Source organism: Vicugna pacos, chromosome 20, assembly GCF_048564905.1.
Source record: "Vicugna pacos chromosome 20, VicPac4, whole genome shotgun sequence".
Classification (NCBI taxonomy): Eukaryota; Metazoa; Chordata; class Mammalia; order Artiodactyla; family Camelidae; genus Vicugna; species Vicugna pacos.
The window spans coordinates 22,449,675-22,465,842 of NC_133006.1; the positions used below are offsets into that span (position 1 = coordinate 22,449,675).

The following is a 16,168-nucleotide window of genomic DNA, read 5'->3' on the forward strand; positions in this document are numbered from 1 at the left end:
AAGGGAGAGAGGGATAAATTAGGTGTTTGGGATTAGCAGATTCAAACTATTATATATAAAATTGATAAACAACAAGGGCCTAGTGTATAGTCCAGGGAACTATATTTAATAGCTTATAATAACCCATAATGAGAAAGAATATATATGTATAACTGAATCACTATGCTGTACACCAAAAACTAACATAACATTATAAATCAACTATACTTCAATTAAAAAAAAAGAATTTGAAAATAGAGAAGAGTCAAAAGAGGTGGAGAAATGCCATATGAGTGCCATAAAGACAAAAATAGGAGAAAAGAGTTACAGAAATAAAAGAGATGAATTCTCAGAATTAAAAGATAAAGAGGATCCATTCTGTCCTACAGTAAGATAAGGAGAAACCTATTTTAGATACAATATAATGAAATTTTAAAATATCAGACAATGAGAAAATTCTAAAAGATTTTGGAAAGACTGACATCAGATTTCCTAGTGTCAACACTGGATGCAAAAAGACATTGGGATGATATTATTTAAAATATTAAAGAGAAAAAAAACTTCAAACTTAGAATTTCATACATTAGCTAAATGTTATTAAAAAGTGATGGTATAATAAAAATGTTCTCTAGCATACAGATCTTCAGAAGGTTTGCCACAGAAATAATCACATTTGAAACACTTTTGGAGGAAGTATTCCAATATGAAAAATTTTCAGGAGGTGCTAAAAATGTGTGGGGAGTAAGGTTGGTTAAGGAGAAGTATTTGAATGTATTTGAAAGCATGCTAAGGTCCTTATCTGATTAGAGGGAAAGGTACAGGCAACAATTTTTTTCTAAAAAAAGATGATGGAGAGTAAAAAAGGAAAAAACCCCAGAACGATTGAAATAAATAAGATGTTAGAAACAAGTCCAACAAATGCATCAATAATCACAATAAATATAGCTCTGAGATGGGGCAAAGATAGTGCCATGCTCTCACCAAACCATTACATTTTTCTGAATACACAGCCTAACTACATATTTCCAGCCCCTTTGCACCTAGGCAGGGTCATAGTTTAATTCTTGCCAATGGAATATGAGTAGAAATGGCATGTGGTTTCCAGTCTAAAGCCATAAGAACAGGTGTTCCTTCCAGAGGCTCCCTCCTGTCTGCAAAGCTGGAAGCAAAGTTCTTTATAAAAGTGGAGATGCAAGATGAAGCCAGACTGGATTCACGAGGCAGTTTTTGAGAAGAGCTGCAGAGAGTGTCTAAACTTCTTTGAACTGCACATGGATAGAAAAAATAAACCTGTTTTTTAAACCACAGAAGTTTCGGTGTTTGTTGCAGAAGCAAGTTTGTTCCACTTTGACTAATATGTGGATTGAACCACCAACTAGAAGACAGACGGTCAGTCTGAATCGAAACCAAAATCTATTCTTCTGATACTTACAAAAGCTACATCTAAAGCATCAGTGCAGAGAGTCAAAAAAAATAAAAAGATATAAAAAGATATCAAATGAATATGAACAAAAAGAAAGCTGTGTAGTATGTTCATGTCAGACAGAACAGACTTGAAGACAGAAAGACTGTCAGTACAAACTGGGAAAAAGCTCATTTCACTGAGACTATGATACTTCCAGAAGTAAGCACCTAAGAGTCTGAACATAAAGAGGGCAGAAACGCTTTAAAAAATGGAAACAAATACAAAAATCTACAGCTACAGTTGGATATTTAAATACACTATTTTTTTTCTAGGTCAATCCAAAAATAAAGGTATGATAGAACAACAAAATTAACACTTTTGATCTGATAACATATATAAAATTCTGCATCCAGTTAGAGCACTTGAGAAACACTGACAAATACTGACCATATTCCAAGCCATAAGGCAAGTCTCAGTAAGTTTCTTTGTTTCTTCCTCTTTTTCTTTTTTTTAATGGAGGCACTGGGGATTGAACCTAGAGCCTCAGACATGCTAAGCACATACTTTACCACTGAGCTATACCCTCCCCCCTCAATAAATTTATAAGATGCATCATAGTGATAAGATTCTTGGATTATAATGCAATTAGATTAAAAGTTAACAAAAAAACTGTATACATTAAAAAAATCCCTATATATTTTGTGATTTAAAGGTTTAAAGGATTTTTTTCCCTAGATTAAAAAAAATTTTATTCTGTATAGCTCAGGGAACTATATAAATATCTTGTAATAACATTTAATTAAAAATAATAGGAAAGTGAACATATGTATATATATATGCATGACTAGGACGCTGTGCTGTACACCAGAACTTGACACATTATAAGTGACTGTAGTTCAATTTAAAAAATGAAAAAACAAAAATAAAGGATTTTTTTCCTACACTGTATCCAGTATTTCCCTTTAAAGTTTCTTGGTCAAATTGATTTTATTTTTTAATTCCAAATTTGTCCACAGAAACTTAAAGGGGAATAGGATCCTCTACACCACGGATCAAGATAGAGGATTTGTTTGAGCCCAGCTGCGCAGGGCTCTGATGGTTCCACCTCTCCCTTCAGAGGGTCCCTTCTTGGAGGAGGTAGTAACAGTTGATCTAAGCCCTTCCCATCCCTTTTGACTTTCCTGTGGACCAAGCCTCCATGTTGCATGTAGACCTGGCAAATGCTTCCATCTTCTCACTCAGGCTCTTTACTCTGCTTCTCTACTCAGCAACAGCTACCCTAACTCAGAGAATTTCTCTGATTGGCTGAATACAGCAGGGGTCTCCCCCAGCCTAGGATCTGTTTTCTTCCTCTTTACTTCTGCCTTCTTCCTTTACCCCTACACCGACCAAGACAGAGGGCAATGGTCCTCAGTGGGGGGCTGGTCCTGGGACTCCACACCTTGATGACCCTCCTGAGGCCCCAGGCAGCCGGGGCCATCAAGGGTGAGTGCTGAGGCTGCTGGGTGAGGAGCGGAGCTTGAGGGTGTTGGGTTACGTGCCAGCTGAGACAGCACAGAGCACGAACTGTTCCTCTCTTCTGGTTTATGGGCAACTTCCCTTACCAAGAGATCCCCCAGCCCTCTCACCTTGATTTGTCTGTCCTGGACCCAAAATACAGATGCAGCGCAGTCCAGCCACAGCAGTGTCAGTTTCAGGTACCTCCTCATTCCTCCCTCCTTTCTGAGACCCAAACCTCCATTGTACTGCCGCCCAGCACCCCGATTTCTCTACCACTTCCTGACTTGGAGCTTGTCCATTCTAGTCTGGTTCCATGGCCATCTTTCTCCCCGTGTCGATAGGTGGATGTTTATCTGTCTTTCTCCTGCTCCAGACGTGAGCTCCTTGGATGAGGGGTCCACAGCTGGCTCGTCTGTATTTCCTTGGGGCCTGGTAGTGTGCTGGGCACATGGTAGGCCATCAAAGACTATTGAACAAATAATTACATAGAGTTATAAAGGAATCTTATCAATGAACACTTAACCTTTAATTTCTAGAAAACTGAGCCTCTGTTAGGGGAAAAGACATTTAATCATAATGCTCTGAGACAGAAGAGTTGGAACATGAAATTTGAACTTCTGACTCTTCTTCCATTGCTCTCTGCAAGACCTGGGGCTGATTTTTTCTATCCCTTTAGTCTCTGTGTCACAAACCTTAATTTTTACACCTGCCGGCTATCACCTGTTTTCCCTCACACCCACCTCCACCGCATCTCTGTGCCCAAAGCTCCACTTTGCTCCTAGCCGTCTTTATTTTCTCCTCATCCTACCCCTCCAAACTTCATTTCACACACAGGACCAGACAGCACAGCTGGAGCAGATGATCATAGCCAGGATTTAACTCTGCGCATCCCAAGCATGACTTTAAGCAGCCTCTCCTCTTCCCAACCCAGTCTACCAGCCTGCGCCCATGTCTCTGTGCTGGCCAGTGTGGTGGGCCCGTTTCTCTGCAGCCTCTCCTTTCCACGCCCCAGCAATCCTTCTACTCAGCGTCAGAACAGGTCTCTGCCTCCGCACAGAACCCAGGATGGGGCACAGCTCAGAGACACATCACATGTCATGAGATTGATGCATTTTCTTTCCTCTCCCTGACCCTGAACTCACCCAATACAGCTGACCACATGGGCTCCTATGGACCAGCGTTCTACCAGTCCTATGATGCCTCGGGTCAGTTCACTTACGATTTCGATGGGGAACAGCTATTCTCTGTGGACCTGAAGAAGAGGGAGGCTGTGTGGCGTCTGCCTGAATTTGGCAACTTCGCCTACTTTGACCCGCAGAGCGGGCTGGCCAGCATCGCCATGATCAAAGCCCATCTGGATGTCTTGGTGGAGCGTTCCAACCGCACCAGAGCCACCAATGGTACTGGGCCCTTCCTCTGCTCCCTGCCCCAGGAGTAGGGGAGGCCCAGGGCAGCCTCTTCCCCACCTCCCAGGCCTCTATTGGCCATGAGGCACCACTCTTAGAATCTGTGACTGTTGTGCTCAGCCCCTTTCTTTCCCAGGAGGTTCTAGATTCTCCCAGATTCCTTCAGCAGCCTCTTCCCCTTGAGGAATGACCCCCTGCCTCTACCTGGACCCCCCCTCAGGGACCTGTCAGATACAGGTGCCCCCACTGCCCTCCTCAGTCTCCTCTCCCTCTGTCCTCCTGGTTCCTGCCCCAGCAGTCAGCAATGCAGAGCATCCCCTGCCCGGAGGAGGCTAAATAGGAGGGAGCATCCCTTGATCCCAGCCCTGCAGGGATCAGCCTTGGGATTCAGGACCTTGTTCCTCCTAGTGCCTCCAAGAGTGACCATACTCCCCAAGTCGCGAGTGGAGCTGGGCCAGCCCAACGTCCTCATCTGCATCGTCGACAACATCTTCCCCCCTGTGATCAATATCACCTGGCTGCGCAATGGTCAGACGGTCACTGAGGGCGTGGCCCAGACCAGCTTCTATGCCCAGCCTGACCATTTGTTTCGCAAGTTCCACTACCTGACCTTTGTGCCCTCGGCAGACGACTTCTACGACTGCAGGGTGGAGCACTGGGGCCTGGACAAGCCGCTCTTTAAGCACTGGGGTATGGAGCCCCCTCCCCTGCATGTCCTTCACTCGCGAATCCCTTTGCTGTCCCCCCTGACCCTTCCTTTCTCTCCCAGAGCCCCAGATGCCTACCCCGCTGCCAGACACCACAGGGACGCTGGTCTGTGCCCTCGGCCTGGCCCTCGGCCTGGTGGGCTTCCTGGTGGGCATCGTCCTCATCATCACAGGCTCACGCTTGTCCAGAGCCCCCAGGTGCAGAGGCCTCAAGAGTCTGGGGGAGGAAAGTAGATGACTGTGTAGGATGAGGGTGGAGGATTCTGTGTGGAGGAATAGGGTTGGGGACAAGGGGTGGGCAGGGAATGGAAGCGCAGAGGTGAGGTGAAGGGGTCAGGTTTTGGGGAGGTGGACAGAGATGGCATCCTGGAATTCTGACCTTGAAAAGCTTGGTCATATGATTTTTGCTACTTTAGGTAATGACCCTTCTGAGAGAAACGGGTTTGGAGGACCCCCGTCTTCAGCTTCCTGGCAAGTCTCTGACAGCCCTTGAGTGCTCAGTACTGCGTCGACCAAGTGCATCCCCCTGTGCTGACTTTGGGATCAACCTCTGTCCTGCAGGTTTCCTATTTTTTAGCCCCAGTACTCATGGCAGGACTTGTGGGACACAAACTAGCTCCCCTTCCCAACTCCAACACACACACACTTTCTTGATCTACCCAAAGCCCTGTAGTAGCAGTAAAATGTTTAACAGTGTTTGCACCATATCCGTTTTACCAGGTCTTGGCCAGTTCTCTCAGGGTGTAGAGGATGCTAGGATCTGGAAGACTGGATTTCCGGTGACGACCAGTGAGCATAAACAATTGGTACTAGGGGTTGGCAGTCATTCTTGGGCCAGTCCAGCTATGTCTTGCTCCATTTGACTCATCAATTTCGGGCCCCTTGTGTGTTACTTGTGAATGGCCCATTTCACATGGACTTCGTGAAATTTGCATCCTGAATTCAGATTTGCCTGGAAAGCGGTGCAGAGTATCCCATTCACTGTAACTTCCCGCAACCCATGACAGTTCTGCAGGACACCGGGAGAGGAAATGTTCATGGAAATTCCACTCTTGATTTACTCTGTAATGAAGAAGCCATTGGTATGATCTATGATGTCATCTCCTTTTTTCTACATTCCCTAGAGTCCCATGCATGACAAAGAGAGGCCGAAAGCTGGGGTAAGATGGCTACATCCTTTGCCTGGGGTCCGTCCTATCAGGAGGGTCAGGAGGGTAACAGAATAGATCAGCAAGTGTCTGGTACAAGGAGGGGGACGGGGTCTAAGAGCCATCCACCTGAATGTTCTCTAAATATGTAGCCTGGAAGATTTTAGTTACCGTGAACAAAATTTTCAACACACAAACAGATAAGTAACCAAACAAAGTAGTTTATGCCAAGTATCAAATAAAGTGGTACAGATGAGTGGTTTTCAAATCAGAATGCACTAAGAATCATGGGGGAGCCTTTTAGAAAGTATGGGCTTCACTCAGATCTACTGAATTAGAATCTTTGCAGAAGGGTGAGTGGTGAGTCTGCCATTTTTAACCCACTCCGATGATGCTGTTACAGCCACCCCAGACCCAGGCTGTGGTCTGGTAACTGGGGCCCACTGATGTAGTCTGGTGCTATTGGAGGTCATTGGAAGAGGGCATCCCTGAAGTCTGAAGAGGTCCAGGAAGGCTTTCTGGAGAACACGGGTCTTTTGGGCATAAAGGTTGAGCAAGATACAGGTCAAAAGGGACAAGATAGGGCTTTGAATTATGACTATTTCATCCTGGAAAAGAAAAAATCAAGAGATTATGGGGACTTTGTGGACTTCCCAAGAGAGAATAAGATGGGGCCAACTATTGGCCAGAAGAGGACTCCGATGGAAGTGGGAGAGGATTGTCCTAGTCAAGGTTTTTGTTTGTTAGGAACAGAAACCCGATTACAATGTGATTATAGACAAAAGGAGAGGATATTTACAATAAAGACACAGGAGTGGTACCCAGAACCCAAGGGTGGGTTTTAGCCAGTCCTCGCAGGGAACGGACTGCAGAACTGAAGAGCCAGCAGAACCTAGAGCAGCCGCACTTGCTGTCTCTGGGCCATGTGGTCTCTGCTCTCCAGACTCTTCTGCAGGTTAGTCCTGTTCTCTCTGTGGACTGACTGTCCTTTTCAGCTAACATGTCAGCTCTAGAGTACTTGTGTTTGGATGTCATCTCAGCTCTAGCCGCCCACAGAGCCTGTGTCCCCTAGTCACAATTTATAATTATTGGAAAAACAAATGGCTGCTCAGACTTGGGGCAGGTGGGGCAGGTGGCCATCCCAGTCCATTGTACTGTGACCAGGGGACCGAGATCCCACAGAACAAGCCTGGCTCCTCTGAGGTGAGGAGTCGGGTCGTCCTCAGAAAGAGAAGAGGCTGTCAGAAGACACCACGAGGTAGCTCTGTCCCCAGCATGCCTTGATCTCTGCCGATCTTTTACTTAAAACTTAACTAGATGCATCCTTGGAAAGGTGTTTCTTTGATCTCTGTCCTAAGGTTTAATAAAGTCATTAAAAGTGTTCTTTCTTTGGACCAGGAGTGTGCTTTTTTTCACTATGCATTTATTACCCAGAAGTCACTGGAAGCAATTTGGAAGGAAGATGGAGCAATTCCAAACCTTTTAGGTTTATATATCTGTCCTCACACATTTTTTTCCTTCTGATATCAAAGTAAATAGCTTCTCATTAAAAAAAAAACTGTCCTTCTGCCTTCTTGATCTGATTTCTTTCAATCTCTTTTAGAATAGATGTTCAATAGTTACCTCCTCTTCAGTATTTTTATACTCTGACCCTAAAGATAATAAACATATCCAGCCCTCTCTCCATTCATGTCATTGCCCCCAGAGTTGACAACTTTCAATTGTTTTCAACTAATTCTGTTGCTGTTGATCTTCTGTCTTTAAATAACGTCTGTTTTGCTACATCTTGATTTTTCAACTTTAGACCTTATCTCTTTACTTCCCACTATGAAAGAAGAGGATTTCGATTATTTTTTATCCTCACTGTACACTGGTATACCCTTTCCATATGCCCTTCCTTTAATATAGTTACACTGTAATTCTGTGGGTTGATGTTCAGTGTTTATATTATTATGACCTTGTAAAGGTTATTTACAGCCAAACCACAGAGTAAACCGTGCATGCTCTTTCTTTTTTTAAAAAAACATTTTGAATTTTCGTTTTATTGAAGGAAAGTCAGTTACAGTGTGTTGGTTTCTGCCATACAGTATGATGCCCCAGTCATGCACATACGTTTGTATATTCATTTTCATATGATTTTTTTGCACGATGTCGTGCTTGCTCTTTCTTTCTGAGACAACCTTCTGTTTTTCCTGGGATGAATAATTGTCTTGTTTTCTTGGCCTAGTTTTATTTGTACCTGTCATTAGTGAAACACAAATTTCCTCACAATGCAATCAGATACACCAGGTAGTCTGTCAATTTCATGGTCAGCTAAAACGTCCAGAAACTTCTGTCTGCTTCAGTCTTAACTAGTTGCCCTCAACAAGACAGCTGTCATCCTGGGACCACCGCTTACCTTCCTTGTCAGGATTTTCCTGTCCTCTTCGTTGGACCTTCTGTCTCTTACAGACAAGTAGAAGAATGACCAGGTTCTGGAATTACTGAAGAGACTTTACTTCTCCCAACCACATCATTTATGTATCTTCCCTTGTTCAGAGTTTCTTTCTCACTTAGAATATACTCTAAATTCCTTACTGGCCAAGGCTCTCCAACCTCCCCTCCCTCCACCCTTCCTTCTTTCATTAAGTTACAGCCACACTGTCTTTCCTTGGAATCATCCTGCCCACAATCTTAAACATCGATGCTTCCAACTCATCATTCATTCACAACTCATGTGGTGAAAATTCAGCAGCTTCCCTGCTCATCTTTGCTAAATATACCACCCATTTCCAGTCCCTCTCCATCACATTACCCGTTTCCATTGAGGGACAGGTGCCTCTCCTTGAATGGAGCCCCTCCCACCAGGCTTTCTTTCCTCATTCAACCTCCACTTTTGGGGAGTGACCAAGCCTGTACAAAGAAGCAGTCACTTCCTACCATGTCTCCTCACCCCATCTTCAGTCATTGCCACTAAATGTTATTTGGCTCCATCTTGTGGTTTGACTCCGCCTCATGTGGAGGCTCCAAATCTGAGTAAATCCCAGATCTCCCAAGGAGAGGACCCCCTGGCATTTCTGACCCCTGGAAACTTCCTGCTGCCTTGTCCCTGGAGCCCTGATGCCACACCTGAGACCTGGTTGGATTCCAAGGTTGTCCTTCACTCCTTCCCTCAGGGCTGCAGTAGATGGCTTTGCTCCAGGTACAAGTTCTTACCGTAACACCCGGAACATGACAGCTCCCCAGTAAATGTTTAAACACCTGACTGACTGAAGAGTGAAATGTAGTCCACTCAGCTCTCAAATTCCTCCTCATTACAAGCCAAGATATTTCCCCTCCCCTACCTTCCCCTCAGGGACCTGTCCACCTGATCAGAGCCCCATCTCATTCACATCTACCTCCTACACCGTCGTTTCCGTAGGCCCCTTCATTCATAAACGTCCCAGTCTCTAAGCCAAACCTGAAGGGATGGTGAGGACGGATGGCAGGTATGAATAGTCACCATTCAGATATTGCTCAGTGATTTTACTGAGTGGATCCACTCAGATGGTGAATAATGTTTACTCAGCCTGGTTCCTCTTCACACAGTGAAAGTCATCATTGGGAATTCCCTCACCTATACTTATGGAACAAGTTCATTTCATTTCTTCTTTTGTGTCTTCACACTTCCTAATTGTTCTTCAGCTAAACTCATTTTAGCTGGGCTTGGTGAAAAAAATTAATTTTCTACAGCATGGTGGAATCTTAGAAACTACTTTTAAAAAGATACTGTAAATAGTGCTATTATGAACATTGGGGTGCATGTATCTTTTCGAATTAGAGTTTTCATCTTTTCCAGATATATGCCCAGGAGTGGGATTGTTGGATCTTATGGTAATTCTATTTTTAGTTTTTTAAGGAACCTCCATATTGTTCCCCGTAGTGGCTGCACCAATTTACATTGCCATCAACGGTATAGGAGGGTTTCCTTTTCCCCACACCCTCTCCAACATTTATTATTTGTAGACTTTTTGCTGATGGCCGTTCCGACTGGTGTGAGGTGATACATCTCACTGTGGTTTCAATTTGCATTTCTCTAACAATTAGCGATGTTGAGTATATCTTCATGTCCTGTCAGCCATCTGTATGTCTTCTTTGAAGAAATGTCTACTTAGGTCTTCTGTTCATTTTTTGATTGGGTTGTTTGGGTTTTTGTTTTTTTTTTAACATTTGGTTTTTTTGTTTTTATGTTGAGCTGTATGAGCTGTTTGTATATTTCGGAAATTAAGGTCTTGTTGGTCACATCCCTTGCAAATATTATCTCCTGTTCTGTAGGTTGTCTTTTTGATTTGTTTATGGTTGTTTGTTTATGTGTAAAAGCTTATAAGTTTGATTAGGTCCCATTTGTTTAGCAACCTACGTGTCCATTGACAGCTGACTGGTTAAAGATGTTGTATATATATGTATATATAATGGAATATTACTCAGCTATAGAAAAGAATGAAATAATGCCATTTGCAGCAAAATGGATGGACCTAGAAATGATCATACTAAGTGAAATAAATCAAACAGAGAACGACAAATATCATGATATCTTTAATAGGTGGAAAGTATTAATGGGTTGTCCAGTGTTATGTTCTCAGTCTCAGAAACTATAATAGTAACCGACTTTGAGGTTTGACAGTTATAGCTGATAAAAGAGCACTTTACTTTTTTCCCCACCAAACATTAACTTACTCAACAAAATTAGCAGTGTCCTCATTTGGCAAACACGTGAGAAATATTTTATTGTGTATAAATATTTACTTGCTATCCAAGGACACAAAATGACTTGAAGTTTGGATGATGGGTCTCTCTTACTTTTACAGGAGCTATTCTTATCCTGGCCACCTTAGGTTGAGGGCAGGCCTCAATGGAGGTGAGAGGCCTAGTGCCCCAGTGAGGGAGGGAGGGGTACTGGCCTGGTGGGGGGGGGCAGGACACGAGGGAAGTAGGTGGTTGAAGGACCCCTGAGACAACATGGTAGAGCAGAAAGACATGGTCTTTGGAACCAATGATTAAGGTCAAGTTAATATTCCTCTCTGGATCTCTGTTTTCTCTTCTGTTAAGTGGGTATCATAGACTCTAACGATCAAGAGTTGAACATTGTGAGAATCATGAGATGAATATATAAAGTGACAAGCTTAGGACCTGGACAATAATACAACCTAGTGTGTATTAGCACTACCTCCCTATATGTCCTAAGTGGTGATTAAGTCTCCCTTTCATGAGGTGACCGCTCATCCCAATTTGTCCAGGACTGTCTCAGTTTAATTGCTAACAGTCCCAGGTCCTGGAAAGCTCCTCAGTGCTGGGCAAAACCAGGACGGTTGTTTACCCGGCATTTACCCTACCTTGATGATACATCCTGTCCAAATCCCAACTCTGGGCCTGTCAGCCCTAAGGCAGGGCTGATCAACCTCCTTTTGGGATCTGTGCTGGGGCATCTGCATGGATGCAAATGCCAAGAGAAAGTTTCACCTTCATTTATGCTTATATTGAAACCACTTCCCCAGGGGAAGTTAAGGATATAAAGAATAAGAGACAGTCCCTAGCTCACAAAAGAGCCTTGGAACATATGCACGGTGGGGCAAAACTAAGGAGGAAGGAAGTTAAGTTGTGAACTGAAAAGGGAAGTTGTCAGTCTGATGGTCCACTGGGAGAGTCCTCAAAAGGCTGGTGAGCAGAACAGCCACACAGACAATCTGTGTGTAGCCACAATGCTAGACACTCGTGCTGGAGCCTGCAGACAGGGGAGGGGTTGAACGAGAGGGACTGGTATGTAGTTGGAGGCTCAGTGAGGTCCCTTGGAAGGTGTGTGTGTGTCTGTCATGGGGGATGAAAGGACAGTCAGAAAAGCCTTTATAAGGGAGGTAACAAGTTGTTCTTGGAAATTATGTAGGATTGCTGATGGGGGAAAGAGCATATTCCAGGCAGAGAGAACAGCATATGCCAAGGTCCAGTGGCAATAAACTGTGGGAGAATCTGGGAAGGCCCTATCTTCTGCTCTGAGTTGAGCACAGAGTTCAACAAAGGGTGAATGGGGACTCTGACCTTACAGAGGTGACAAAGGCTAGATAGAGGCCTTGTATGCCTTGCAAAGGAGTTTAAGCCTTAAGGGTCATAAGTGACACGATCAGATTTATTTTCTAAAGGATCTCTCCAGCAGCAACAGTGTTGGGGGTGGATTAACTGGAAATAGGGCTATGGATAGAAAACTAGGAAGAAGAGAGTCATGACAGTCCAGCCTGGGGGGCACTGAGAGGACAGAGTGATAGAGGAAGGCTCAGCAGGCCTCAGTGGCTGACAGAGAAGGGGAGCCGGGGGAGAACTCTAGGCAGAGCACCAGACTCTGGCTCCAGTGTCCGGGAGAGTAATGATACATTAATGTCACTGCTACTTACTTACTGTAGGACTGTTATTTACTGTTACTGTTACTGGTTCTGAGCCTCATCTATAAAAGGGTGATGACTATCTGCTTCATGGGATTATTATGAGGACTTAATTTGAAAGGCACATTAATGAGTTCTGTATGGTTGCTTGTTATTTAAATGGGTAACTCACAGAGGGATGTGTTTGGGAAAAAGATAGGACCTTTTCTGGACATGTACTGTGTGTCAAAAGCCTATGGGACACTGGCATCAGGCAGTTGAAAAACAGACTTGGAACTTTGGAGCAAGGTCTAGACAGAGATAGATTTTATGAGTGGCAGTTGTCTCCAGAGGAATGGATAAAATTGCTTAGAAATACTGTGCAAGTAAGAGGACCAAAGAAGGAGTAACATGAGGGACAACACCGTCTCATGGAAGGCTGGGGCAGAGACTCTAGAGTGAGGAACCAATGGTGTCAAAGAACCAGGGGACACCACAGTAGAGGAGATGTACAAGGAGAGAAGGACCTCTGGGTCAGAAAAGTGAAGGCTCATGTTTCAAGGGATGAAGTATAGTAAAGGAAGAAGGAAAGGAAAGAAGCACCTGAAGATGGGAGGGTGGGCACACAAAAGTCTAGAATCGACATTCAGGAAGAAGTCATGGGTAACACGTTCACCAGGTGGCGCCAAAGATCCTCTGTGGCTATTAACATGGGTCTCAGAACCCCTACCACTTAGGCAAGCCTAGCTGAGCTTCATTCCAACCTGTCAGCCGGGTGACATTCCTTTAGTTGAGGAACTATGAAATTTCCACTGCTGGAATGCTCCAGGACTCCGAAGGATAGAGACAGATACAGAAATGTACATGTATATATATACACACAACTCCACTCTTCCTTTGGTATGTGGGGATAAAATAAGAACCTTCAAAGCATTAGTCCCATCCATTTTATCTCCTACATAGGTTTCAAATCTACCCACGTCTCTTCATGCACATTGCTACCTCTCCACTCCAAACCACTATCCTCACTTACTGGGAAGGCCCGCGGCACTGCCTTTCTAAACTGTCATTCTACATCCATTTTCAGCACCCCGCTAACCCAACATGATTCTCCCAACTGCTATTTCTTCCAGGCAGGTGTCTCCTAGCTCCCCACCAGCCCACACAATATTGGAATTCTAGCATAGTAGTTCCTGGAACCAGATTGCTGGGGTTAAATCCCATCTGCAGCGTTCACTGGCTGTATTGCAACTTTGGGCATGTTCCTTAACTTTCCTGCCTCATATCTTCATCTATTAAATGAAGGTAAGTAAGACTTACCTCAGAGGACTATAATGAGGCTCAAATAAGTTTACAGGTTGTTTTTAGTACAATGTTTGGCACATAGTGAGTGCCTGATAAATGAAAGCTGTTTTTAAAGACTTCAGGATAAAAATTCAAATTCTTATTGTGGCCTAAATGACCTCCTTGATCTAGCTCTGCCCGATTCTCTGGCCTTATCTGGAAGCACACATCTTCATTCCTGCTGCTCCATTACAAACTGTACACACGCAGGCAGTTACCATCACTGTTCCTTCTGCTGGCAACATTCACTCCCATCCTCCCTGGGCCAGACACTACTCGCCTTCTGAGATGTCTGAACAGTTCTGGTTGGAAATCTCTCCGATCTGAACCTTCTCTTCTAAATTCTCTATAGACCTTTGCATATTGTGCTGATAGAACTCACGATTTTTATTAAAAACTGTTTGATACCTCCTTTCCCTGCTCCCAGCATGTAAACTGTGAGGAGACAAAGAACGGCAAGTGGGATTTCGCAAAGAGCTTAAACTAGGGTGATGATCCAGAAAGAGTAAAGAAGCAAAGGTGGGAGATTACGAGACATCACATCAGCAGTGACCTCCCCGACATGATTTTTGGCAAGTCTCAGAGAGTAATTCCAACCAGCTTTGGTCCTTGTCCTGGGAGCCCCTCAGGGAAGCAGGGCTTTTCAGTCAGAATAGCTCTGAGGGAAACCAAGAGCAAGGTTGGCAAGGCTTAGACTGGGGTGCTAACAATTAACAGTCTGAAAGACCAAGTCCTGCTTTCACCTTGGAGCCGACCAGTACAACTGCACCATGACAGTTAGTAACTGTACTTGGATGGAGATTCAGTATAGGGCCATCTTTCTATCTTCACCTCCACACCTCCTGATTTAGCAGTTTGGCAATGTCTAAGTCTACTGACCTGATAGTGTTAGTTGAAAAATAAAAAAGGAACTCAGAATGTGTTGACTGAATGAGTGCTTCCAGTGGAAGCATTGAAGGGGAGTAAATGGCGTTAACAGGTAGCAAAAAGCAGCAGACGCAGTGGAATCCATGCTTTCAAGTGCTGGCAAGGGCATGGGAAGAACACTGCCCACAGTGGGACTCCATAATCGCATCCTTCTGATAGCGCTGGAAATGGTGCTTGTTAACTTTAGAAGGCAGTAATTCCAACCAAGTTGGAGACTTGACTCCTCAAACTATTACAAGGCCAAAAGGAGAGGGGGGGGATGGGGCAGAGTTAGGCTTGGATCAGTTAATGTGACTAAGAGAAAACGTACATTAAAGTACTGGCCAAAGTGGAAACCTCAAGGATCAATACCAGGACAAGGACTGCCAATAGTGATGGCCAGGAAATTCACGAACATTTGTAAACTGCCTACTAATGTGGCAAAGTGGGAGGTATAAACCAGGTCCAGAGCTATTCTTGCCTAATCTCAGCCAGTTCTGCAGTTAAGGAAATAAGCCAGGTGTCTTTCTCTTTAAGCATTTAGAGTTCTGGATTCAGTATATAGGAACTGCATTAAATTGCCTCCACAGATAGTCAGAAACCTACCTTTCCAGAATTGAAATCTTTATTTCCCCCAACAAAAAATACTTAAGGGACACGAACAGAAGTGGATGCAGCCATGGACTCAATTCTCTAACTGTCCTTCCCCCCAGCTTAGACTTTTAAATTCCCTCGATATTGTTATACATACAAAATCCTTACTTCCAACATTTGTCCTTTCAGACTTACGCAACTCCTATCCCACCCCAACTCTAAAGTACTTCTGAACTTTGAAAATCTTTTAAGATCACTCTAGGACAGCTCAAAGGGAGATGAAAGGTTCACTCACTGAGCTCTAAGCAGCTGTTGGACGTATAGAAATGTTTTCAGTTTGGTTAAGAACTGCTAAAATTGGGGGGGAGGGTATAGCTCAATGATAGTGTGATTATAGCGTGCATGAGGTCCTGGCTTCAATCCCCAGTCCCTCCACTAAACAAACCTAATTACTCTCCTCCCCCCAAAACCAAAAAGGAAATCACTGAGATTCACCAAATTGGCATTGTATTAACCAACTATGCAAGGCTGTTAATGTGCAATTTGAGGCCAAAGCAGCAAATTACAAAAGCAGGTCTAACTGCCTCAAGGCAGATGCCCAATGCAAAAAAAAGGTATCCCTGGTTGGCTACCCCCCACCATTCTTTCCCTATCTTGCGATGTGTCCAGGGGAAAGTTCACTGGCAGAAAACCTGAGTTACCTGAAGAGTCTGAAAACTCCTGGTTAGGTTAAGCCACGAATGAGTCAAAGAATTTGCCTTTTACTTCATCTAGATCAAAGCAAATTGTGAACCTTAAGCTTATTTTGGAG

The 16,168-nt window shown here is 44.1% G+C and overlaps 1 protein-coding gene across 3 annotated transcripts; it reads left to right on the forward strand.

The window, feature by feature from the left end:
• The first annotated feature begins 2,767 nt into the window (after positions 1–2,767).
• Positions 2,768–7,528, forward strand: LOC102532668 (HLA class II histocompatibility antigen, DO alpha chain). Of its 3 annotated transcripts, XR_012062241.1 has the most exons (6): positions 2,768–2,869; positions 4,036–4,284; positions 4,699–4,980; positions 5,060–5,195; positions 5,414–5,558; positions 5,718–7,528. XR_012062241.1 is itself a non-coding variant. In XM_006202205.4 (5 exons), the coding sequence occupies exons 1-5, from the start codon at positions 2,788–2,790 to the stop codon at positions 5,415–5,417; spliced, it is 753 nt and encodes a 250-aa protein (XP_006202267.2). In that variant the 5' UTR covers positions 2,768–2,787; the 3' UTR covers positions 5,418–7,528. The 3 variants fall into 3 exon arrangements, 2 of the variants coding, with proteins under 2 accessions (XP_006202267.2, XP_072801356.1); XM_006202205.4 differs by having other exon boundaries at positions 5,414–7,528; XM_072945255.1 differs by having other exon boundaries at positions 4,036–4,089; positions 5,414–7,528.
• The last annotated feature ends 8,640 nt before the right edge of the window (positions 7,529–16,168 follow it).